The sequence below is a fragment of the Rhineura floridana genome, chromosome 12, assembly GCF_030035675.1.
Source record: "Rhineura floridana isolate rRhiFlo1 chromosome 12, rRhiFlo1.hap2, whole genome shotgun sequence".
Lineage (NCBI taxonomy): Eukaryota > Metazoa > Chordata > Lepidosauria > Squamata > Rhineuridae > Rhineura > Rhineura floridana.
The window spans coordinates 43,030,181-43,054,160 of record NC_084491.1 but is presented as its reverse complement, the minus strand read 5'-3'; the positions used below and the strand labels follow the sequence as shown (position 1 = coordinate 43,054,160).

At 44.4% G+C, this 23,980-nt stretch overlaps 1 protein-coding gene across 4 annotated transcripts in view; it reads left to right on the top strand.

Annotated features, from left to right (window-relative positions):
• The window catches only part of USP28 (ubiquitin specific peptidase 28), a 40,642-nt gene that overhangs the window by 14,561 nt on the left and 2,101 nt on the right, over nucleotides 1-23,980 (top strand). The window contains exons 10-25 of one of the 4 annotated variants that reach the window (XM_061593282.1): nucleotides 251-399; nucleotides 2,165-2,292; nucleotides 2,782-2,877; nucleotides 3,902-4,066; nucleotides 7,653-7,864; nucleotides 10,610-10,680; nucleotides 11,694-11,922; nucleotides 13,422-13,613; nucleotides 15,628-15,776; nucleotides 15,937-16,122; nucleotides 17,502-17,597; nucleotides 19,439-19,617; nucleotides 20,002-20,080; nucleotides 21,333-21,412; nucleotides 22,138-22,261; nucleotides 22,764-22,959. In XM_061593282.1, coding sequence (XP_061449266.1) covers nucleotides 251-399; nucleotides 2,165-2,292; nucleotides 2,782-2,877; nucleotides 3,902-4,066; nucleotides 7,653-7,864; nucleotides 10,610-10,680; nucleotides 11,694-11,922; nucleotides 13,422-13,613; nucleotides 15,628-15,776; nucleotides 15,937-16,122; nucleotides 17,502-17,597; nucleotides 19,439-19,617; nucleotides 20,002-20,080; nucleotides 21,333-21,412; nucleotides 22,138-22,261; nucleotides 22,764-22,959 — 2,331 coding nt within the window. Of the gene's footprint in view, nucleotides 1-250; nucleotides 400-674; nucleotides 751-2,164; nucleotides 2,293-2,781; nucleotides 2,878-3,901; nucleotides 4,067-7,652; nucleotides 7,865-10,609; nucleotides 10,681-11,693; nucleotides 11,923-13,421; nucleotides 13,614-15,627; nucleotides 15,777-15,936; nucleotides 16,123-17,501; nucleotides 17,598-19,438; nucleotides 19,618-20,001; nucleotides 20,081-21,332; nucleotides 21,413-22,137; nucleotides 22,262-22,763; nucleotides 22,960-23,980 lie in introns of those variants that run through there. The other 3 variants (XM_061593285.1, XM_061593283.1, XM_061593284.1) reach the window with 3 other exon arrangements.

Below are 23,980 nucleotides of genomic sequence, written 5' to 3'. Positions count from 1 at the left end.
TCCCCTATTTGTCACTAATCTTGGCTCTAAATCAAGGAAAACTAGGAAGAATTAATCAATGAAGCAGAACACTGTCCTGAAGGCATATTAGGAACTATAATTTACATTCCCCAGTCAGTTGAAAAAAACCTTATTTGATAGCTGTAATAGGAACCTCTTGCAACATTTAAATGTCTGTAAAGGGATATACCGGTGCATGCTTGTTTTGTGAAAAGCGTGGTTTTGTTACTTTTTTCCTGTTCATGTTCAGGCAAGACCTTTTCCAAAATAGAGACCTTTGGCCAGTATCCCCTGCAGGTAAATGGTTATAAGAACTTGAATGAGTGTCTGGAAGGAGCCATGATAGAGTGGGAGACAGAACCATCATCAGCCAATCAGTCAGTGAAGTATGGGCAACAGGTTAGTCTTGCACAATTCATCCATTTTACATATAGAAAATATAGAGTAAACACAAACTTGACCATCCATCACAAATGATAAAGTGTAAAATGTCATGTGAAGCCCTCATTTCAGATGTGGTTAGTTAAATGTATAGCATATTAGTGGTTGACTGATGCAAGCTACCGTGCCTTGTGTTGTAAAATTGCTGATGACCCACCTAGGCGTTTGCCTTGTAGTAAAGGGGTCTGCTTATGATGTGTAAGTGTGATAAAGTGTTTCTCTTTCTATTGAAGCCTACCTGTACCTGAGTAGGGAAGAACCACTGCCTCCATATTTTCGGAGGGTAAAAGTACAGTTCTTAACTTGATGGTATGCTTTTTTTGTAATTCATCTTTTCCCTCTTAGTGTATACTGCATTTTCCTTTTCGCTCTTTAAGAAAAAAATCCTGCTGCCTCCACCTATCTTGCTGTTTCTGCTTTTCAAATTAAACCATGACCCAATCATATGCTGCTTATCTCTGACATATTTGAAAGCTATGCAGACCTATTTTAAATTACCTAAAGCTTCTCTCTTTATAAGAATCTTGCGGTTTGAACGATCAGCAAAGAATGCAATGGGAAGACAGAAAAGTTTTTCTCTTTCCCTTACCCCGTTTGCTATTTAAGAAGGTGGCAAGGGGTTTTCAACTCGGAAAGAGAGTTTTGCATTCTGGCAGATAGCTTGAAAGAAGGGAAACTCTGCTGCTGAGACCCTGCTGCACAACATTGGCACTCGCTTCTGCAGCGTGTGATATTCCTTGACAGGGTTGAATGGCGTTATGTCAAAAAAGAGAATGGGAGCATTTCTGACTTTGCCTCCTGAAAGCTGCCTTGGGCATGTAAACAGAAGGGCTCTGATTCAAGACATGATTCAAAGATGGTGGTGGATGTATGGAAAACATCTAAAGGGCCAAGTGAAAATTGCAACTGGGCAATGATTTTTGTGTGTTCTAACGCTTCCTCGGATCCCAAGCTGGGGAACTTAAATTGCTCAATGTGCTCTGCCTTATACCCCAACTCTGGGAGCTTAACTGGGTAGTTTTAAAAACGGAACTACCTGTTCAGTTAATGGGAGTTAGTTCTGCTTTCTCCTCTAAAATGTAAATTATTAGCTTTGGGTAAGACTAAGGATTCCTTTCTAAGAAACCTATGAACTTTTTAAAAAATGGTCTTTACTGAAAATACAGCACATTTAGGTGGTGAGGTAAAAGTATAATGTTTAAAAAACACAACAGGCCGGCTAACTACAAGGAGCTTTAGGAGTAGTGTGTGGTCTTTTCATGCAATTTTTGTCCGGCAGTAGATGACGAGCTTTTTAAAAGCTGGGAAGATGGAATCATTGGCAGGATTTTTCCAATATGGCTTTTAGAGCAACAGTTGAAAAACATCAGTTCAATGTCTAGTTGAAATAATTTCTGAAAGGATAGCTGTTTTTAAGTTGTGATTGTAAGGCTTGTTTGCGTTGTGCAGTAACCTTAAGCTCCTGGCCACACCAAGTGATTTAAGGTAGGCCCAGCTTTACTCCAACATCAGTATTCAGAAATGGCCCACAACTAAATTTGCTAAATAATGATTTTTTTCCCCTGGGCATTGTGTGACTTTCTGTGGTAAATAATTTGGTGAGATCTCTGGTATCCTAAATATTTTCTGTAATAAGTGCTGCTTATAACATCACTGCACTGTTATGTGAAGAAGGCCTGGTATCCTCCTGTCTTGAAACCTTTTTCTGTGTTGCATGTTCCAGCGCTGGTTTACGAAACTTCCTCCAGTGTTAACTTTTGAACTTTCCCGTTTTGAGTTTAATCAGTCACTTGGACAGCCAGAGAAGATACACAACAAGCTAGAATTCCCACAGATAATTTATATGGACAGGTAAGATGTTAAGTGATATTATTGTGTGTGTGTGTGATATATTTAAGCCTTTTGAGACCTATCCCAGTCTGTGTCTGTGTTAGAATTGCTTTTAATATGTTTTCTTTAATAATATGTTTTAACTCCTTTTTAAAAAAAAGATGTTTTTAAAGCTGTTTCTTTTAAAAAATGTTTTTAACATTGTTTTGTTTTAATGTATTTTAAGGTCTTTGTATAAAGTTTTAAAGTGTTTTTAGCATTTCTGTTTGCCGCCCTGGGCTCCTGCTGGGAGGAAGGGTGGGATATAAACCTAATAATAATAATAATAATAATAATAATAATAATAAATATTTGAAAAGCTCAAAGCTTCAGGCTTTACTTCAAGGCCTGCTACAGTAATATTGACATGGCTGCATCAGTCTTTGCAGTGATCCAAATGTACTTGTGGATAGGATGGTTGAGAGGATTGATGCTCAAACAAGAGACCATGCAACAGTATTTCTTATTTAGGTTCATATATGGTAACAAAGAACTTATTCAAGCCAAAAGAGAAAAGATCAAGAAACTAAAAGATCAGATAGCAGTTCTGCAGCAGAAATTGGAAAGGTAGGTGGTCAGTTTCTTCAAAATACAAAACTTCGTATTTCCCTGTTTAGATTGATATCTCTGGCAGGCAGCCTGCGGTGCCAAGCAGCAGCGTCAGTATCTCCTTTCTCAACACGCTGCCCTGGGCACCTTTTTGGAGGAAGGGTGGGATATAAACGTAATACAAAATAAATTTTAAAAAATTGAAAGAATATGATCCAATTGGACTGGCCTTCTTTCCACTGGATGTGGGTTCTGCGAGTGTAGCTATGACAACAGCCTCCACATCTCTCCAGTGGCAACGAGACGCCTGCTCTTAAGGCTCCACCCTACCCACCAGCACACAAGGGTGCCAGATGCTGCAGCCCAGCAACGATTAGTATGGCTGCTGGCTGTGCTAACTAACACGGTCCAGAGCAAATTCCCTGAGGGAGGTATGCTCTTACCCAGTGCACACAAGGGCATGAATTGAATGCCTGGCAGTGAAGGTGCTCGTGTGAGTCATGATGGCTTGTAGTTGGGGAAGAAGTGGACCTTGGAATTCCATCATGAGTGATAACTTACTGTAAAAGTTGTTGGGTAATGCAGATGCACAACACGCATACTACATACCGTGGCTCATTTTTGAGATAAGAAGAGCAAGTGGTCTTTGTTCATGTTGACTGACTTTTAGAAAGCCTTCCAGATTGGTGCCTCTTCCTTTTTTGAGTTACTTTCCATGCTGTTATAAAAGGCAGTTCTCATTAGTTGCTTATCATGCAACCCTTGTTAGCAATTTAATTTTAAATGAAATTGAATGTACAGACCTACTAAAAAATAGTCCCAGAAATGGACATCTGGTTAACACTGGCACGTCTGCCAAACATTTAAAGGAAAAACGCATTAGATCGCTAATGCTTATTTAAATAAATCTTGTAACTTTGATCCCTTTATTGTAATTTAAAGCGTATGGGGATTTATTAAACCAAATTTGGAAAGATTGGTGCCTTTAAAAAGTAGGATATAAATGACTAGCCATAATTTGCTTCGACTTATTCGTTTCAAGGTACACAAGGTATGGTTCTGGTGTGGGCCATTTTCCTTTGCCAGATATGCTGCAGTATGTTCTTGAATTTGCAAGTACCAGGTTGCCGACGGTTGCACCCTCCACTCAAGCCTTGACACCAACAGCTGAATGCCAAACATCAGAGACCCCTCGAGCACAAAGCAGGTAACAGTGAGTTTCCCATGACCTCATTTGCAGCCTCACTTTCACCCTAGAAACTTTGGAATCCATTTCTATTCTTCCTGTTTCCTTGTTTGCCATCTTTCCAATGAGGGACTTTGTTGAAAGCTGGGTGATACCATGGCAGCAGAGGTTAGTTTTGCATCATCTCTCATGGACAGGTTCCTCATTTCTCATGTGCTGTGCCCACTGGCTGTGTGTGCTGTTGTTTAATGCCAGATCGGTACACAATAAGATCACACTCATCCATGATTTGATCATGGATGAAGATGCTGATTTGGTGTGCATTACGAGACCTGGGAGGGTGAGCCTGGAGGGGTTGATTTGACCCAGCTTTGTCCACCTGGATACTCGGTGCAACACCAGCACAGGCTGCAGGGGTGGAGGGGGGGGAGGAGTTGCTGTGGTCTACAGAACTTTGATCTCTGTCACCAGGAAACCACTGTCTCTTGGAGCTGGCTGTGAGGGCCTGCACCTGGTGTCGGGCCAACGAGACAGGAAGCTAGGGTTCCTATTGGTGTACTGTGCACCCTGCTGCCCGGCAGCTTCTCTGACTGAGCTGGCGGAGGCCATCTCAGCTGTAGTATTGGAGGAGCCCAGAAAGATAGTGTTGGGTGATTTCAGTGTCCATGCTGAGGCTGCCTCTAGTGTTCTGGTTCAGGACTTCATAGCCTCCATGACAACCATGGGGCTGTCTCAAGTTGTCACCACTCTGATGCATAAGGCAGAGCACACCCTTGACTTGGTTTTTGCTCCAGATGGAGGTCTGAAGATGGGGGTGGTGGATGTTACCCTGTTGTCATGGTCAGACCACTTCCTGGTAAAGTTTGGTCTTATGGCTCCAATACTCCCCTGCAGGAGTGATGGACAGATTAAGGTGGTTCACCCCCAGAGACTAATGGAATCCACTGGATTCCTGAATGCCCTGGGGAAGTTCCCAGTAGATAGAGCAGGTGACCCTGTTGAAGCCGTTGTCACGCTGTGGAACAGCAAGGCACGTCGGGCTCTTGACATGGTTGCCCCTGAGCACCCTCTCTGGCATTGTAAAGCCCAGTTTGCACCTTGGTACACCAGTGAGCTAAGGGCAGTGAAACAGGCTAGATGATGGCTAGAACGCAAGTGGCGAAAGACATGCTGTGAGGCTGATCTGGCACGAGTAAAACATAACCATGCCTACTGTGCTGCTGTGAGGGCGGCGAAGAAGGCCCACTTCTCTGCCACCATTGCATCCTTAAGGAGCTGTCCATGGGTGCTTTTCCATATTGTCAGGGGTCTGTTGACATCAACTTCAGGAAATCAAGTTTTAGACCCTTCGGAGGCCCACTGTGAATTGTTTGCAAGGCACTTTGAGGGTAAAGTTGCTCGCCTCCTTAGCAATCTTGAGGCCTCATCCACATCTACTGTAGTCCCCAGTGAGGTGTCCAGCGCATTGGGATCAGTTTCAGTTGATGCGGCCTGATGACATGGACACGGTGCTTGGATGATGCAGCCAGCAAAGTGTCCTCTTGACCCTTGCCCTTCTTGACTTATTAAAGCTTGCCGAGGGGGGTTAACCAAGTGGATCCAGGGTGTGGTCAACGCATCGTTGCGGGAGGGAGTGGTTCCAACCGTTCTGAAAGAGGCGGTGATCCAACCGCTCCTGAAAAAGCCCACCCTGGACCCATTGGTTTGTGACAACTACCACCTGGTCTTAAATACCCCCTTCTTAGGGAAGATGATTGAGAGGGTTGTGGAGCAGCAATTGCAAGTACTCTTGGATGAAACAGATTATCTTGACCCATTTCAATCTGGGTTCAGGCCTGGTTATGGGACTGAATCGGTCTTGATCGCCCTGATGCATGACCTTTATTGGGAGAAGGACAGGGGGAGTGTGACCCTGTTATTCTTACTTGATCTCTCAGCGGCTTTTGATACCATTGACCATGGTATCCTTCTGGGTGGACTTGGTGAGATGGGTATTGGAGGCACTATTTTATGGTGGTCCTGATCCTATCTCCAGGGTCGTTTTCAGATAATAGCATTGGGTGATTGTCTTTTGGTCCCCTGGCAGTTGTGCTGTGGGGTGCCACAGGATACCATCTTGTCCCCCATGCTGTTTAACATCTATATGAAGCCCTTAGCGGTCATCAGGAGATTTGGGGGCGAGGTGTCAGCAGTATGCTGACGATACCCAGCTCTACTTCTCTGTCACATCTGAATCAGGAGAGGCCGTGCAAGCCCTGTACCGCTGCCTGGAGTTGGTGGTGGGCTGGATAAGGACCAGTAAACTGAGTCTGAATCCTAGCAAGATGGAGACGCTGTGGGTTGGTGCTTCCCGAGTTCAGATAATTGGTCAGTTGCCTGCTTTGGATGGGGTCGTACTCCCTCTGAAAAAGCAGGTTCGTAGTCTGGGGGTGCTCCTGGATCCATCTTTGTCGCTAGAGGTTCAGATGACCTCTGTGGCTAGGACTGTCTTTTACCAACTTCGGCTGGTAAGACAGCTGTGGCCGTTTCTGGACCGGGATAGCCTGACCACTGTTGTCCATGCACTGGTAAACTACAGGCTGGATTACTGTAATGGCCTGTATGTGGGGCTACCTTTGAGGTTGGTCCGGAAGCTGCAGCTGGTGCAAAATGCGGCAGCAAGACTGCTCACTGGGGCAGGGTATTGCCAATATGTCACCCCGCTGCTGAAAGAATTGCACTGGCTGCCCATTGGCTGCCCATTTGCTACCGGACTACGTTCAGGGTTCTAGTTTTGGTGTACAAGGCCCTATACAACTTGGGACCAGGATACCTGAAAGACCGTCTTATCCCTTATATACCCAGTCGATCACTGCGCTCTGCAGGTGAGGGCCTCTTGTAGATACCATCTTATCAGGAGTGTTCTGAACAACATAGGAAGTGGATCCTTAGTGTAGTGGCACCTACCCTTTGGAATTCCCTCTTCTTAAATATCAGACAGGCGCCATCTGTTATGTTTCCAGTGCCTACTGAAGACCTTCCTCCTTCGCAGGCCTTTTAAGTAGAGCCCTTATACTACTGTAAACCGCCCAGAGAGCTTTGGCTATGGGGCGGTATATAAATACAATAAATAAATAAATAGTCTGCGTCTGTGTTGGAATTGCTTTTTAATATGTTTTGAAACCTTTTTTTAAAAAAATAGATGTCTTTAAGGCTTTTTAAAAATGTTTTTAAAGATGTTTTGTTTTAATATGTTTGTAATGGTGGTTTTGCTTTAATATATTTTAAAGTCTGTTTTTATGATGTGTTAAAGTACTTTTAGTGCTTTTGTTTGCCGCCCTCAGCTCCTACTGGGAGAAAGGGCAAGATATAAATCTAATAAATATTCTTATTCTTATTTTTCTTATTATTAATAATAATAATTGCTGGTTTAAAAAAAAGAATAGTAAGATTGCAATACTTCAAATTATTGTAATCTTATATATGCTGTTTTGGGGGCCTTTGTCCAAAAAAGCAGCATAATGAATTTCAGTTGACGGCTGGTGAGTACACTTTAAAACAGTGCCATGTTAATTTCCATTTGCTGAGAACTGTAGCATCAGTTACCTGTCTATCCTTCTCTTAATAGGGTAACAGTGATACAAGCTGAAAGTGCCAGAGGTGTAGCCTCTTCCCTAGCCACATCTCACCAGGGACTAGTCAACAAATCCCTCCAGTCACCCAGACCTCCTGTAGAGATGCCAGAATATCCCATCCCCCGTCAGATCACAAAGGATGAAATAAGTCTTGTTATGACCTGCTTGCAACGATGGCGAGAAGAGGTTGAGCAGGACATAGAAGGTCTGTGCCTGGATAATGACTTTTTTCCTTAAAAAGCGGAGCTAGATTCACCAGCTTTCATTGAGCGTGTAGGGCTATTCTACTCTGCCCCAAGAAAATGCAAAATAACCCATGTCAACCTTCATGTAAATTTGCTTGTTCTGAATCACTTGTTCAACTTGCGTGCTTCATTCCAAGTTGGAGAATTTATCAAGGAGTGGAATATTGTAGGATGCATGCTGTGAGGAGGATCAGAAGGATGCATTTTTCACTTACTGTCCTCTGCTTTAGCTGTCAGAAAGGCAGGAAATAAATATTTTACATGTGGCCTTCCCTCAATCCTGCCTGCGCTTTTGTTTAATATGCCTCTATAATAGTGGAGGCTAACTTGTTTTTAAAAAGTGAAACTTCTAGGAATTAGCCCCCATGCCATCTACACACACCAATATTTTTCACAAAACTTTATAGTAATTGGATTGTAGGTTTGATATCCTTGGCCTTCTCTTGATTACTTTAAATTGTTTATAACCTCCTCTTCGTTGTTCATGCCATCCCAGAGTGAGAAGCAACATTGAAATACAACAAATGTAAAAGGGATAACATGCTAAGAAAACGACACCAGCCAACTAAGGGGCATCACTTCAGTCAAATGTCTGGATAACAGCCACACCTGGTGTCAAAACTCCATCAGCGTTTGGTGCTGCTTGCATCTGAATGGGGAGAGCATTGCAGAGTCAAGTCGCCACATCCTGAATCTCAGAGAACTGTGTCACTGTGAAGGGCATCTCCCAGTGACCTCCAAGGCAGGAGCATGCGGTCTTTCTGGTATCTGGGTCCCAAATTGCCTTAGGGATTTATGTCAAAGCAAGCACTTTAAGTCTGACTTGGTAGCATAGCAGCCGACTGTGGAGAACTTTCAACACTGGGTGAATGATCTCCATAAGCCGACTCACCACAACATTCTGCAATAACTGCAGCTTCCCAACCTAACCCAAAGGCATCCCCCGTGTAGCATTTATTGCAGTAATCCACCCATGAAATTTCTAATGCATGAACTAGGATCTCCCTGTTGTATAACTGACAAGCCAGCTGAAGCTGGTGAAAGGCAGTCTTAACTGTAGATGCTCCTAGGGGCTCCATTGACATTGATGGTTCAAAGAGTGCCTTCAGATTAAGAGGGTTGAGTACAACTGCATTGAGAACCAGCTGTCTCCCCAATTCCTGGACAAGGGAACCTCCCCCCTCCCGCATACGCACAAGTGTCTGTCATGCAAGGAGTCAACTTCAACTTACTGACTCTCTTCTAGCCTACCACTGATGGGGATTTTTTATATACAAACAATAAGCAAAATATTTTTTATAATGCTATAAAAGTTTATAATATTTTAATAGTTTAGTAGCCAGCTAGAAACTTTTTCTCTTTGGAGCTGTTTTCCCTGACGGTGCTGGCATGTATGGTACAACTTGAACTCTGTAAACACTGTACTGAACATCTCTGTGCTCTCCAAGACATAGGAAGGATTGCTTTCCAAGATGTAGGAAGGATTGCATTAACTGGAATGCTTAGCTCATACTGAAAATGTACTGGTATATGAAGTACTGAACATTGCCAAATTGACTAGAACATAATGCAATACATATGCAATGCCTATGCTACGTCTATGTAATACCTATGCAATACTGATGTGTAAACTGATTCGTTAATCCTAGCCTTTGTCCTGGAATGTATAAGAACCCAGACAAGCAGTGCCATGGAGCAGCTCTCCACCAACATCATGGGAGACTGACCGTGTGCACGTAACGGAGAAAGGCCTAACTTTGCTGTGTCTTCAATTTCATCTAAGACCCCCGGTCCAACGAATCCCAAAATTTCCTGTCACCACTGCATCTGGGTACCGATCCAGAACAGCCTGTCCTGACTGAGATGTTACAGGGAAATGGTTGTGTGTCATCAGCATTCTAATGATAGTTCACTCCAAATCTCCTAAGAGCCACTCCCAATGGCCTCATATAGGTACTAAATAGCTTGGGAGCAGAATCTAACTCTGTGGCACCCTACGGTCAAACTGCCAAGGAGCCATCACCCAATACCATTGTTTGGAAACAGCCTAAGAGATAGGAGCTGAACCACTGAAAATCAGCGCCCTCAATTCCAACTCCTTGGCACTCCTCCAGGAGGATGCTGTGGCCAGTGGTATCAAAATTTGTTGAGAGTTTGAGGCAAATCAACAGGGTTGCACTTGCTGCATCATTGATGACCAGAGCTAACTCAGACCTGTGACCAGGCCTGAACTAGACTGGAAAGGATCTAGATGATCAGTTTCTTCCAAGAATGGCTGGAGTTGAAAAGCCCCCTCCTTCTCAATCCCCTTTCTAATGAAGGGAACATTTGTGACTGGGTGATAGTTACTAAGATCTTCCGGGTCCAGGGAGGACTTGTTGAGGAGCAGGTTCACCACTGCGTCCTTCAAGGCAGTGGAAACCCACCCCTCACACAAGAGTGCATTGACTTTAGCGTGTGATATTACAGGTTCAGGTAGATATTTGTATTGCCCCTGTCTTAGAAATGCCTGCCATTTAAAACAAGATAGACATCATTTTAAGGACAAAGCATGCTACATCTACATGATCCACATACATCTTGCTGGTGTTTGTACTTTCAAGGTGTAATTATGTGTAGAACTTGACGTAAGGATTTTTAAAGGGGGCAGCAGGGAGATAACACAGCAGGAGCAAACATGAATATTTGATTGTTTTGATTAACAGAATTGAAGAACTCCATTGCGCTGCTTTCTCAGTCCATTGACCAGATGTACTCTGATCCTCTGCTCCATCAGGTAGAATGTCTTGATTTGTCTTTGGAGGTTATAATCTTCTGTCCTTGTGCTAGCACTGATGCATGCAAGCAGTGAAAGCTGTTAAATGAATTCACTTACACGTTTCTTGAGAGCAAAATTATGCTATTTGGGGATTGCGGGGACATAATTGTATTGCAGTTGTTGAACCTAAATATTTCCCTTTTTGCCCAAAGGAAATCTAGTAAAACTAAACGACACATCTTGAGCTAAATACCTACTTTGGAAAGAAGGGCTGGTCTGTAGTAATCAGCATAGAGAATCTAAAGCCCTATTCTGCCCTAAATCACCTTATTCTGGAATGGATTGCTAATGGGTTTCATTAACCATAATATCACTTATCCTCAAACACAGGCACTTTCTATTTTTCTGCCTCACCCTAATGCCTGTACTTATTGAAATGAATTGTACATGTTGTTAATATTCATAACTGGTAGACTTGATTCAGCTTTCTCTCCTTCCGCCTCCCAAAAAATGCATTGCTGTGACCATTCAATCATTTTACTGAAAAGATGGGAGACCTGCCTCTCCGTTGCTTGGAGGGGTTTCTGCCCTTTCCCTTGAGTATGCAGTGAATCAGTAGCTGGACATATTCTGCTCTATACACTGTCTGGCTCTTGGCTTCCCTTCTCAGAGAACTTAGGTTTCAGGATTCTGCCGTCATATTAGTGGACTGCTTGTGTTAATCTTGCTTTTCCAGCAAGTGGCTTGTACCTTGTGCCAATCTGCTGAAGTGTTTTCTGGGCAGTCAAGCTTTGAACCTAAATCTGGCACTGTCGCAATGCCTCCGAAGCCCTGATTGCTGCTAGCTAAAGCCCTATTGCTCCAGGAAGAAAGGAATATCTGTGTATATGTGTGTGTGAAACCATGATTGTATGAATGGATAGTTCTAACTGGCACAACAGCTGGGAATGTGCCTGGTTGAATCTCTCCTGAGGTCATGTTACTTCACCTGCTAAAAATAAGCCTGTTGTGTATGTGTGCATATTTTGCAGGTCCCTTTTCACTTGCATGCTGTCTTGGTCCATGAGGGCCAGGCCAATGCTGGCCATTACTGGGCCTACATCTACAACCAGCCCCGAAAGAGCTGGCTCAAGTACAATGACATTTCTGTGACAGAGTCATCCTGGGAAGAACTGGAGAGGGACTCTTTCGGGGGCCTGAAAAATGCCAGTGCCTACTGCCTGATGTACATAAATAAAAAGCTACCACACTTTGCTGCAGGTAAGAACTTTGAGATGCTTGCTTTTGATTTGCTCCATAAGCACCGCTCTGCAGTGTATCCAGTCCCTGCTTGTGGCACATGGTTGGTTTTTGATTATATAGGAGGGTCTGTAGAGACTTGGGTTTGGACTAAGTGACCTCTTCCAGCTTTGTGCTTCTGTGCATACCTGGTTGCATACATTGCTGCAAAAGGGTGCAGTGCTAGAGTGTAAGAGGTCTAGTCTGCCTTCATTGGCGTTTGAAATGACAACACAGGAGAAGTGTCAGGCATTTGCTGCCTTCTGCCAAGTAGGGATGAGCACTGAGAGTGATCCTAACTGGATCATAGTAACAGTCTCGGTACATATGGGGCTGGAGATCTTGGCTTAGCCCAGTTTATGCTTCCTTCAGGCTGATGGTGTGCTGTGGTCAGACATCTGTGTGCCGGAGAGGTCTAGAAAGTTAGGCTGTGCAGGGTGCACAGATAAGGGCGCAAGGAGCACAAAGCCAAGCAGTTGGCCATTGCCATCAGCCACAAGGTGCAGTTGTGGTGCCTGGCTCTTCCTTCTTCTCTCCAGTCCCGTTGGGGTGTGGGAGGTGGTGTGTAGCATGCACAAGCAGGCCAGCTGATCTTTTACCCTTCTCCCTTCACCAGCCATCTTGCTACCTTGAACACTGGAAACAATCATTGGGGCCAGTTGGGTTGAGTGGAGGTATTTTGCTTGCTTACTGCACTTACATCCCGTCTTTCCTCCAAGGAAGCTCAAGGTGGCGTACATGGTTCTCCACGCTCTCCATTTTATTCTCCCAACAACCCTGTGAGGTAGGGTTGGTCCCAAGATCACCCAGTGAGCTTCATGGCTGAATGGGTATTTGAACCCTGGTCCCCCAGGTCCTAGTATGACACTCTGACCATTCCACCACACTGACTCTCTGCCCCAATAACAATGATGTGCGTTTTGGATGGAAGCAGGTTCAGTTTAATTATATCTCCTACTCAGATTGCCTCAAGGGTGTTTCTGTGTCAAAAGACACTATAGAAAGATATTAATAAAGTTCAATTCCCTCCCCACCCCTCTCAGACTTGGCTGCAGATCTGAGCTGGGATATGCCTAAGAGTTCACAAAGAAGCAAAAGGAATCCATACCTCAGCGGGCTGGGAAGGCAGAGAAGGAGTTTCTCATTAATTAGGAACTAAGGATTTAGGAGAAGGTGGGACTTTCCACAGGTCCCTTCTGCACCATTTACCTTTTGAGCTTAACAGTAGATGTGTGTTCATGTGTTGTTCATCATGATAGGGTGGTGTGTCAGTCCAAATGCACTCCCATAACTGTCTGCAACTTCTATCCAAGGTTCTCAGATAACTAGGCTGGGGACGACCCACACTATTAATAAACGAAGGTTTAACTTTGGTTATTCTTTCACAAAGTGTTTTGGTTTAATGGTGAACCCAACAGGTGCTCAGAAGTAGGATGCAAGGGCAAGCGAGCACCAGCGTCTTCTGAATCTTTTCCCCTTAGACAATGTCGATGGGCAGGTCCACCAGAGAGAAGTGGAAGCTCTCCCTCTGGAACTCCAGCACTACATACAAGACGACAACTGGAGGCTTGAGCAGGAGGTGGCAGAGTGGGAGGAGCAGTCCAGCAAGATGGCCCAGATAGATCAGTCGTCGTCGGTGGAGTCTCAGGATCTCTCTTCCGAATCGGGACAAGGTGAGAGAAGCAGCCTGTCTCTTTGAGAGCGTCTCCACATGTTGGTTGATCATCCCTCAGGTTTAACCAGGTTGCTGAGAGCGATGAAGCAGGCTGGTGTACTACAGAAGGCTCAACAATATTGTCCTGCAAAGAATGCAGGTAGCCTAAACCTTCATGCAAATGTGGCTGAACACGGGTATTGTGTCTGCTCTGTGGCAGTCAGGAACAAATCTGCTCCAGTGACTCTGTATCCTCAGGGTGCTGTCCAGCAGAGCTGTACCAAATAGCTTAGAGCAGTGGTTCTTAACCTTTTCCACTGCCAGCACACCTTAGATTTCTAAAATACGCTCTCACACCCCCTGAAAAAATAATGTTCGTTTTTTAATTTTAATTTTTTAATTTTATTTTAATGTGTGATTTAGCCTAACTTAGCTAAGGTAAATGACAGTTTTCCAAAATCTTTGAACAACGCCTCGCACCCCTAGAAAAAATGTCTTGCATCCCAGGTTAAGAACCACTTGTTTAGAGCTCCCTTCTGCTTGCTTTGCAGGACAATATTGTTGAGCCTTCTGTAGTACACCAGCCCAGGAGAAGAGCTGGTGGAGCGTGGCCCTACTAACTTTCCTGGGTCTCTTAGTGGCCTTTGAGATAACTGACTGGCTTTCTAGCATAGCCTTATACCAGCATTCCATGTGGTTTGATTTTGGCTACAATGGCTGGCAGCAGCTCTCCAGGGTTTCAGACAGGGTACATTCTGACTGGAGATACCGGGGACTGAACCCGGGACCTTTTGCATGCATAACAGATGCTTTCTCTACCCACGAACAATGGCCTTTCTGCCGATTTTTTTAGGTAGGCTTTGCTGGTTGGGAGTTGGAAGCACAGTGGTTCCATTCGGATTTGGAGGGCCAATTCCAGAGGCGGTGATGGGGGACAGCGGTTTGGCCACACAGAGCACCTAGACCCATGGGGTCCAGCATGGCTTTGCCCCATGCTTCTAAACATGTATATGAAACTACCAGGAGAGGTCATCTGGGCATTTGGAGTTAGATGCCACGGTGCCTCAAATCAGTAATGAGCTGGATGAGGACCAAAAGATGAAGGTTCTGTGGGTAGGTGATTTGTCTCTTCATACAGATGATGTCCAACCTGCATTGTATGGGGCTGCACTCCCCCTACAGCAGAAATGGGGCATCAGTGGCCCTCCAGGTTGTGTTGGGCTCCGGCTCCAGCTGCCCCAGCCAACGTAGCAAATGGTCAGGGATGATGGGGTCTGCTGGCTAAAACATCTTGATTACACCATGTTGGTTACTCCTGTCCTAAATCTACCTTTTGTTACTGGAGGGCCAGGTGGTTTCTGTGGCGAGTCTTTCATCATTCTAGGCTAATGCGCCTCTTTTGGGTGGGAAGTCTGGTCAGTTGCCCTTCTCCTATTCACAGTATCTGGGATGTACTACTGTAATATGTCATACGTGGAGCTGCCTCTTGAAGATTGTTCGGAAACTGCATTTCATAGTGTAACTGCTAGGCTGTTGACTGATCCGTGGGTACATATCATGCCAGTGCTGAAAAGAATTCCATTGGCTTTTGGTCTGTTCCCAATCACGGTTCAAAGTGCTCTGTGTGAGCATTAGTCCCATATCAACTTGCCCATGCGTTGCAGTAATCTTCAGAGGCTCTTCTCCTGAAGCGCCTGCCATTTTGAGCTGAGGTGGATTGGTTGCTGTCTGTAAAATTCCCTCGCCAGGGATGCCTACTTGGTTCCAGCCTTGTTGTCTTTTTATGCTCCCAGGCTTGTTAATTAACTGCTCACAATACATATGCTGCTGTTTGGTGTATTTTTGTCTTGTTTGCTGGAAACAGCCCTGGAGGCTTTGCTGAAAGTTGGAATATGAATCTTTATGTCCCCACTCTAGCCATAGCGCAGAGCCAGGCACTACCCAAGTCCCAACACTCAGTTTTCATGTTTCCCCAAATGTCTTACTGGAAGTAGAGAGTAAAACGTAGACCATTCTTATCTCTCTCTCCTCAGGACAGTCTTGTTCCTCCTCCTCCTGTGAACGGATGGCGCATTCCCTCTCCTCTGAACATGCCATGATCGCCAAAGATCAGACAGCTCAAGCCATTGCCAAGACAGCTGATGCATATGAGACGGCTGGTGGGCGGGCAGCTCTTGACAAGGTGAAGATAGCTGTTGCCTTTGTAGCCACGCGTTAGCAAAAAGCCTCCTCTTGCTGGTGCTTCTCCTGCCGCATCTTTCTCGAAAGTTTTTGCTTTGCTAGTCTGCCTTTTATTTCTCTTTCTGACTTCATACTGTTTTCTTCTCTCTGTGCTGCCACAGTCAAAGGAGGCAGAGCCAGTGAAGGACCTCCCGCAAGAAGCAAACTTCACCACTCAGGCAGAAGAGCTGCAGGATGCTCAGGGGACGGAGTCTTCTGCTCCACCTAGCTCGCAGATCTCCGAAGTGGATATCCCCAGCGTGGGAAAGATTCTAGTTAGATCAGATGCAGATGAATATAATGAGGAGGTACACAGCTGAGTGCCTGTGTGTGTGTTTTGCAGTAAGCACAAGTGTTGGGGGCAAGCTGCTTGCATTCTGAGGTGTCATGGGTTAGGAAAAACGCACTGCCAATCTTAGCCACTGGCCTTACTCGGTGCATTTTCCCCATTTGGATTGATTTTTATTTATTTATTTATTGTTTGATTTATATCCCGCCCTTCCTCCCAGCAGGAGCCCAGGAAGTTTTCCCTGAGCCCATCTCTCAAACTTTCCAAATAATTGTGCTTAGGACTGGAGACTCTCCCACCAGTCTTTAATTTCTTGTGACCCAGAAGGCTCCTCAAGGTGGCTTACATAACAAGAAAATATGATTACATCAGGGTCATTTTTCCTCCTCTTACACATGCATAGTTTTGAGATAGGCTTGTTGTGAACAGGAGAGAAAATGCTGTCTCATTCCAAACCACTGGCTGTTAGGTGGTCAGTTGCCTGGTTGCAGACTCCTTTTTCTTGTATGTGGGGGTCTTTTTGCCATCCAAGGGCACAGATGGTGAAGCCAGTGTCAGCAGCTGGTTCACTCCTTGTTCTGAAATCACAAATATTCTGAAAATGTGGCAGCAGTCATACTCCTAAATCTTGTCTGCTTTCCTCTCCACAGAAATGCTCTTATTGGCACCATCATGTTTGGGTCCAGATGGTGTTGGGGGTTGTCAGCACATGAGTGAGGACTAGTAGCTTAAATAAGCTGGCTGATAGTTACTACCATAGAGTAGATGGGTCTACAAATGACACCACTATCGTCCCATATGGGAAATGGGGAAGGGAAAGGGGTTGGATGATGAGCCCAGGAGTTTCCCTTAATTTCTGCATATTTGTCAGTGAGGGAAACAGTTCTGGTAGATCTAATGCCACAGGCTTGTCAGTGTGTGGGGGGAAAAAACATCCACTACTCTGTGGCAGTAGGTTACTCTTTCCTGTTCTCTTTTTTTAGACCCTCTCTTATTGCATACGTAGACATTTAAACCATAGTTGGTGAAAGGGCACAAAACTGATGTGTCTACGTATGTGTAGACAAATCCAAAATTAAGATAATGACCATAAATTAGACTACTTCAGCCTGTTGCCATCCAGATGTTTTGGACGGCAACTCTTGTCATTTCTGACGATTGGCCATGCTGGTTGGGGCTTATGGGAGTTGTAGTCCACATCTCAAAAGCATTTGGAAGGCATCAGGCAGGGGAAGGTTGTCATACATGAATCCTCTAGGTAGCGCTTGGCTCTCTTCCATGACTCTGGACTCTGCATTTCTTAACTCTTCCTGTTCAGACCTTTCTTCTTGTTGCAGCTTCTTTCTTTTTCCTCCCATCCATCTTTCTCTTTTCTTCTCTTCCTGTTTTTTCTGGCAGATGATGCTCAGTCCCGCCATGCAAGGTGTGATCCTGGCTATTGCTAAAGCTCGTCAGACCGTTGATCGGGATGGGTCTGAAGCGGGGCTAGTTAAGGTACTGCTGGCAACGTGGGCATACACACTTGCTTCTGACCAGTGGAGAAATGCAGTGCAGCCTTTGCTCCAGATTCCAAGTGACTGCTTCTTTCTCCCCCCCCCTTTTTCTGGCCTGTGATGTCTTGATTATACAGATTGTTTGTTCTGTGATTAGATCAGTACTGTGACATGATATACTCCTATCCACTTTGAGGAAGCAGATCCTTCATTGGCTGTGAAAGCTCTGCTAGGGGAAGGGGAGGAGCCCTCTTGATACTTGCCCTCCACTGAGATAGCAAGGCTCCTACTGCTCTTAAAGCATAGGCATTAGCATGAATGTTGTGAGGAAGGATCTTTTCATGGTTCCAGCATTTCTCTCACCTCCCACAAAAGCTGTTTCATAACTCCCAAGAGCAAGTTCTTCCTCCTTTTTGCCTGATTTTTACACATGCATGCACACGTGCGCGCTGTGTGAAAGCATGCGCTCACACACACACAGCACCACCCCAGGAGAGGAGTTTTATGTATGTGTAGAGTGTGAAAGTTGTACCTGTACCGAGCAGAAGGTACTAGACACTTTGGGGTATGAATGTTCTCCAGGCCAACTCCAAGGAAGCGGATCAGTAAAAATACTGTATTGGTATTTCCATCTTGGGGCTTTACACGAGGAGAAGAAGCTTCAGCACGCTTTGTAAGGAATGTGGGAGAGTGGTCACATGATCACTTAGTACTGATGTCCTGGGGGGCTAACTGGAATACTCCATTTGCCACTATGAAGCCCAGCTGGGTTCTGAAGGGCAGAAGACCTTACAGCAAGTAATGTGTGCAAAGGATAGCTGACTCCACCTAGGGATTGTGCTCACCACTAGTGGATACTCTGTCTTGCAGGATGTGATCCTCATGACCAAGAGAAACACTGGATTGGCTTGTAAAACTCCGTTCTGGCCCCAAAGAGGGTGACATTCTAATCTTTCCAGGCTCAGCCTTCCTGTACAAGAGAATGGCTTCCTCCTGTATCTAGAACAAAATTGAACTAGACATTTATCAAATTTATATCCTGCCCTTCCTCCCAGAAGGAGCCCAGGGGGGCAAACAAAAACAAAACATCCTTAAAAACATGTTTCAAAAAAGGCTTTAAAAACATTTTTAAAAGCTTTAAAAACATCTTAAAACAATTCCAACACAGATGCAGACTGAGATAAGCCTATTTAAAAGGCTTGTTGAAAGAGGAATGATTGCTTATCTCATTCTCCCCTTTTCCCTCTGTAATGGTGCTGTATATTTATTCAGAGACCATTTGTTTGGTGTCTGTTGAACCTGTTCAACTGTAGGAGCCTCCAAAATGAAGGCTTGTCTTCCCAACTGAGGTTCTAGAAGTCTCGGGAACCCTTGTTGCCTCAAAGTGGATAGATGCAATTGCCATATTTTTTTAAATCCTCTCAATGACCAGAAAGAACCCTCAAGGTAAGGTCAATGTTTTGGGCATTTTCTTAGTTGTCTTGCAGCATATAGGACACTTACTCAAGGTGCCATCTGCCATCAAAAGTGAAACCTCCATTACAGTTGCAGGGATCCATTTATTCTTATTGCTGGAGTTGTGCACTGAAGGATTTTGTTGGTATTGCTGCACCAGAGGTGTTATCGGGTGCTAGCGGATCCTTTTTACATAGTTGGAGCAAGACCCCATTACAGTAATCTGCATAGCACATCAAGGACCTTCCAGTTGCTCAGCTTCAGAGGACTTGGAATTTGGTCGTGAACTGTTGTTCAGAAGGGTATTCCTCATAGAGTAAGAACGGCTTCTATTATGGATTCATAATTGAGTCAGAGTAATGTTAGTCCAATTCTTGGCTTTGCTAGGCATTCCATGAAGAATACTCCAGGCTGTACTCGCTGTCCACAGAGACTCCAACACCACAAAATGACCCCAGGCTCCAGCATGTCCTCGTTTACCTCCTGCAGAACAATGCTCCAAAGCAAGTGGTAGAGCGGACCCTTCTGGAGCAGTTTGCAGACAAAAACCTCAGCTACGATGAAAGGTTTGTTCAGAGCATGTAAGCTGGAGCATGTTCATTGTAAATAAAACAAGGACACAGAGAATTGTTTTGAAAGCACTGTATGGCCTCTCCCCCTAGACTTCACTTGGTGGGAGAGGTATTCAGTAACCTAGTAGTAGTAGACGTTTATAGGGATTTTCTTCTTTTATGTTTTATTTTTCTGTTTCTGCCTCACTGCCCTGCCCGCCCAACCATGGGCCAACACTGCAGCAACTTCCAGCAATTCAGCACTGATATATAGAGATAGAGAGATAGACTGATACAATAAACTAGGAAATAGAACAAGCTAAATCCAAGTTATATGTCAGTTGACATTCTCTGGCTTTTGGAAGTCATTTCACTTTGCTTTCTCTTTTCTGTCAATAGATCAATTAGCATTATGAAGGTAGCACGAGCCAAGTTGAAAGAGATTGGCCCTGATGAGGTAGATATGGAAGAGTACAAGGTAAGGAGTTTGGCCCCACAATTTAATGTTCTGTTTGTATCTTCACACATCAAAGCTGCAGCCAGAGTTTGGCATCGTAATTGTCATGTGAGCAAATGCTGCTACTCTTGTGACTGTAAAAAAATCCATTTCCTTCAGAGAAATTGTGAGAACTTGTGTTTATGGTCATTGAGTTGCTTCAGATCTGTGTTTTCAGGGTGATTTGCTCTGTCTCAGAAGTATATATTCCCTCTTGCCCCTCCCGATGGGGACAGTACTGGATAAAATCTGTTCCACCTCATACCTAGAGAGTAGGAGTTGGACAATTGGGAAAAATGTATATATAAAGCTAGTCTGATTTTTCCTACTGCCTTTTCGGATGCTTACTAGGCATTAGTCTTTTCCTCTGCTGACCCACAAGATATGGCTAAAGTGGATAATAGAATACTGCAGCCATTTGGCATGGATCAGATATCCTTGTTCAGTTTGCGATGTGTAGTGATACCCTCTGATAGCAAATCTCGTTATTAGAGGTGTGCATCGGCCACGAGATTCTATTTAGACCCTGATTTGACTCTTGGAAAACAGCCCACCTCAGTCGGTGTGGCCTATGAGACAGTTTCCCCTAAAATGCCATATGTGATGTCGGGTATGGTGCAGGTGAAGATGGCAGCTGCCAATGCGCACTTGGGAGCCTTAAAGTGTACTCCCAATTGTTCATTGGCAAGGGATGCTTTCTATCACGAACCACCAGCTGATTGGTGAGAGCAAGCCAGCTGGGATCAACTGCACTATAACTGGCCACTTCCTGGCTTTCCAGGTAAAATCGTTCCCTCTGATTACCAGCTTGATCTGAAAGTCACAATGGAGCTTTCTCTCTGCCCTATACCCCCCTCTGGCATTTGCTCTGGTGTTCCCTCATCAGCCCGTTCAGGCATTATGCTAAACTTAGAGATTACTTTCATTTTCAGTGGAAACTTGTCTGAAGCATTTTAAAATGTCTGGATCTCTGAGGTGCTGCAGAGTGCTTCCATGTGGAAATCCAACTTTGCCTCTGACAAGCCCAAAAGTCCTGAGAGACACTCCTTTCACCTCGGGAGTCTTCTGTATCTGATACCCACAAGGAGGGTAATGCGCATAATAGGTATAATCTTGTAATTAATAGGTGAGCTGTGATTATCCAAAAGCAAGAGAAGAGGCGTTAGATGAGATAAATCAAATTGCACATACTGAACCATCTTACAGATTTTGACCATTTTCTTTTTCTGGGCAGAAATGGCACGAAGACTACAGTTTGTTTCGCAAAGTGTCCATTTACCTGTTGACAGGCTTGGAACTCTACCAGAACAAACAGTAAGTTTTTGTAAACTGCTTCTAAAGGTTCTAATGAAGATTTCTTTGAAGATAGCTGAGGACCTCAAGCTTGGGTGGATGTAGTCTTAGATCCAGTAAGGACGGTTGAAATTTGTGGTGGTCTGTAGTAGAAAGTATTGCCCATCTGGTGATTATTCAAGAGGAGAAGAAAGAGGAACTGCTTCTGTCCGTGTATTATGACTCCATCTGCACAGGTATATCCCACCACAAGCACTTTTGAGTCAAATGGTTTCATTTTTTTTCCTGAAAGGTAAACTGGTAAGACTCTAGGAAGACCGTAGCAAACTTGTAGAAAAATATACTTGAAGTTCCCACCAAGACCTTTTGAAAATGAACAAAGTGTCCACGCTCTACACAGGGAAGGTGGTAAAGGGCAGAACCAGCATGCTCATCCTAGCCCCTCGTGTGGTGAGGGAGAACAGGAACTCCTGAACAAGGCACTATTGTGCTTCTGTGGATTTTGGTAAATGTGCTAGTTTCTGGGCCAGCTCTTACTCGACCAACAACAGCCTGTCATAGTTATTCACATTCCAGAAGGGCTTATTCTCTGAATATGAGGAAGTAGTTAGCAGATGGGTATAGAAGCATGTGTCCCAAGCAAGTATAATAACTGAATAGCTGGTGTGATGTAATAAATGTTTGCTTACACCAACAGTGGTAATTCTGAAGATCACAACTCTCACTCTTTTTCTTATTCTTGTAAGGTACTATGAGGCTCTGACCTACCTGGTCTATGCCTATCAGAGCAATATGGCCTTGCGGATGAAGGGACCCAAAAGAGGCGCAGATGCATCTTTAATTGCTGTCTACAGACGGAAATGTCTCATGGTTGGTTTTGAAAGGAATATCCATCCTCCCTTCCCGCCACCCCTCCCCATAACTTGTTGGTAGAGTGATCTGCTTCCAGATTGTTGCTTTTTGATCTTAGTCTTGTGTTTGGATGCGTTATTTTTGGAACTGGAGTTTCCATTAACACCTTTAATATGCCTAAAGAAAATGTTACGGTCACCATCTAGTCCCTGCAAACAGTTCCACCTGGTCCTCCCTGTATGGTTGTAGTTTGTTCATGGTCTAGGCTGTGTGTGCAGTCGCCCCCCTGGGTCCTGAGTGAGTTACTGAACGTTTCCCTGAAGCTGGCCCTCCTCCTCGGTTCTTTATGCACTTTACAGGGAAATAACTGGCAGCTGTTTTGTCTGTTCTTTTCCATGACAATGTTTTAAAAAATCCCCAGATGTTCAGTTGTACTCTAAAGCTTGCTGCAGGAAATTATAGACATCAGGCACTGTCGTAGAATACTCATAAACTTGTCAGTAATGTTGCTTTGCCACAGAAACTGAATGATGCTGCGGCAGCTCTGTTTGAAAGCAGCAATGAGCTGAATGTGGACGAAGGTGTGAACATCTTGAATGAGCTGATCATACCCTGTATGCACCTCATCATAAACAATGATATCTCCAAGGATGATCTGGATGCCATTGAAGTCATGAGAAGCCGTTGGTGTGCTTACCTGGGAAAAGACATGAATGGTAAGAATTGCGTCTTTGTCCTCATTCTGGACTAGTACCATCCTCTGCCTCTCTCCTAGTATTGCTAGCCTTTGTGTACTTCCTGTTTGTCTCGGTTCTTCTCGCGGCTTCCAGTGATACGTCTTTGCAGATGTTGTGGGCTAACTTAATTGTGCATTATGGTCAGCCCTAGAGCAAGGGTTCCTCATATGTGACTCTGCAGATGCCACTGATCTACAGTCCCCATCATCTCTGACCCTTGGCCATGCTGGCTGGAGCTGATGGGAGTTTGAGTCTAACATCTGGAGGCCCACAGGCTCCCTATCCCTGCTCTAAAGTTTACTGAGAATACTTTGGCTTGTTGAATTACTAGATCTATATATTCGAAACATGGAATTGGATTCCTTTGTTGCCCCTGTTGTTCACAAGTAAAAATATTACTTACCTCTTAACTGCCATGCTTTCGTTGGCATTCCAGTTCTAGCAATTTCATGTTGTGTCAGATGGCATTCTTCGGTGAAGTGAGGAATGGCAGCAAATGTTTTACTGCTGCCAGCAATTATTTGTACACCGCACATCTGTTCCTGGCGCATACTGTCTTTTCTATGATCAGCGGTACCCACTGATCAGAAAATTTATTTTAAAATCTTTATGCCGTACATTAGTCTTTAATCTCCCACCTGTATGTGAGGATTTTTAAAAAAAATATTGAATAAATTGAGGTAAAAGAAACAGATTGTGATCTGGAAGTTAAGCTGTTGTACCTTTTTTCTCTGCTTTTTTGATAAATTTTGTTCACTTCAGCCAGCAGAGGGTGAAGTGGGTAAAGTAAAAACTCTTGGTCCTAAAACACTTTTTCAAAATAGACATAAGATCTGGCTATTGCAATTAAATTTTCTCTTGCGACCTGGGCCTTGCTTTCATGAACTTGTGGACAATTAGATTTCTCCTTTAGATTTCAACGCCTCTCCTGACACGAACCCACCCTCACACTACGCTCAGCATGAAAGGCCCTCCTCCGGGTGCCTCCTCCAAGGGAAGC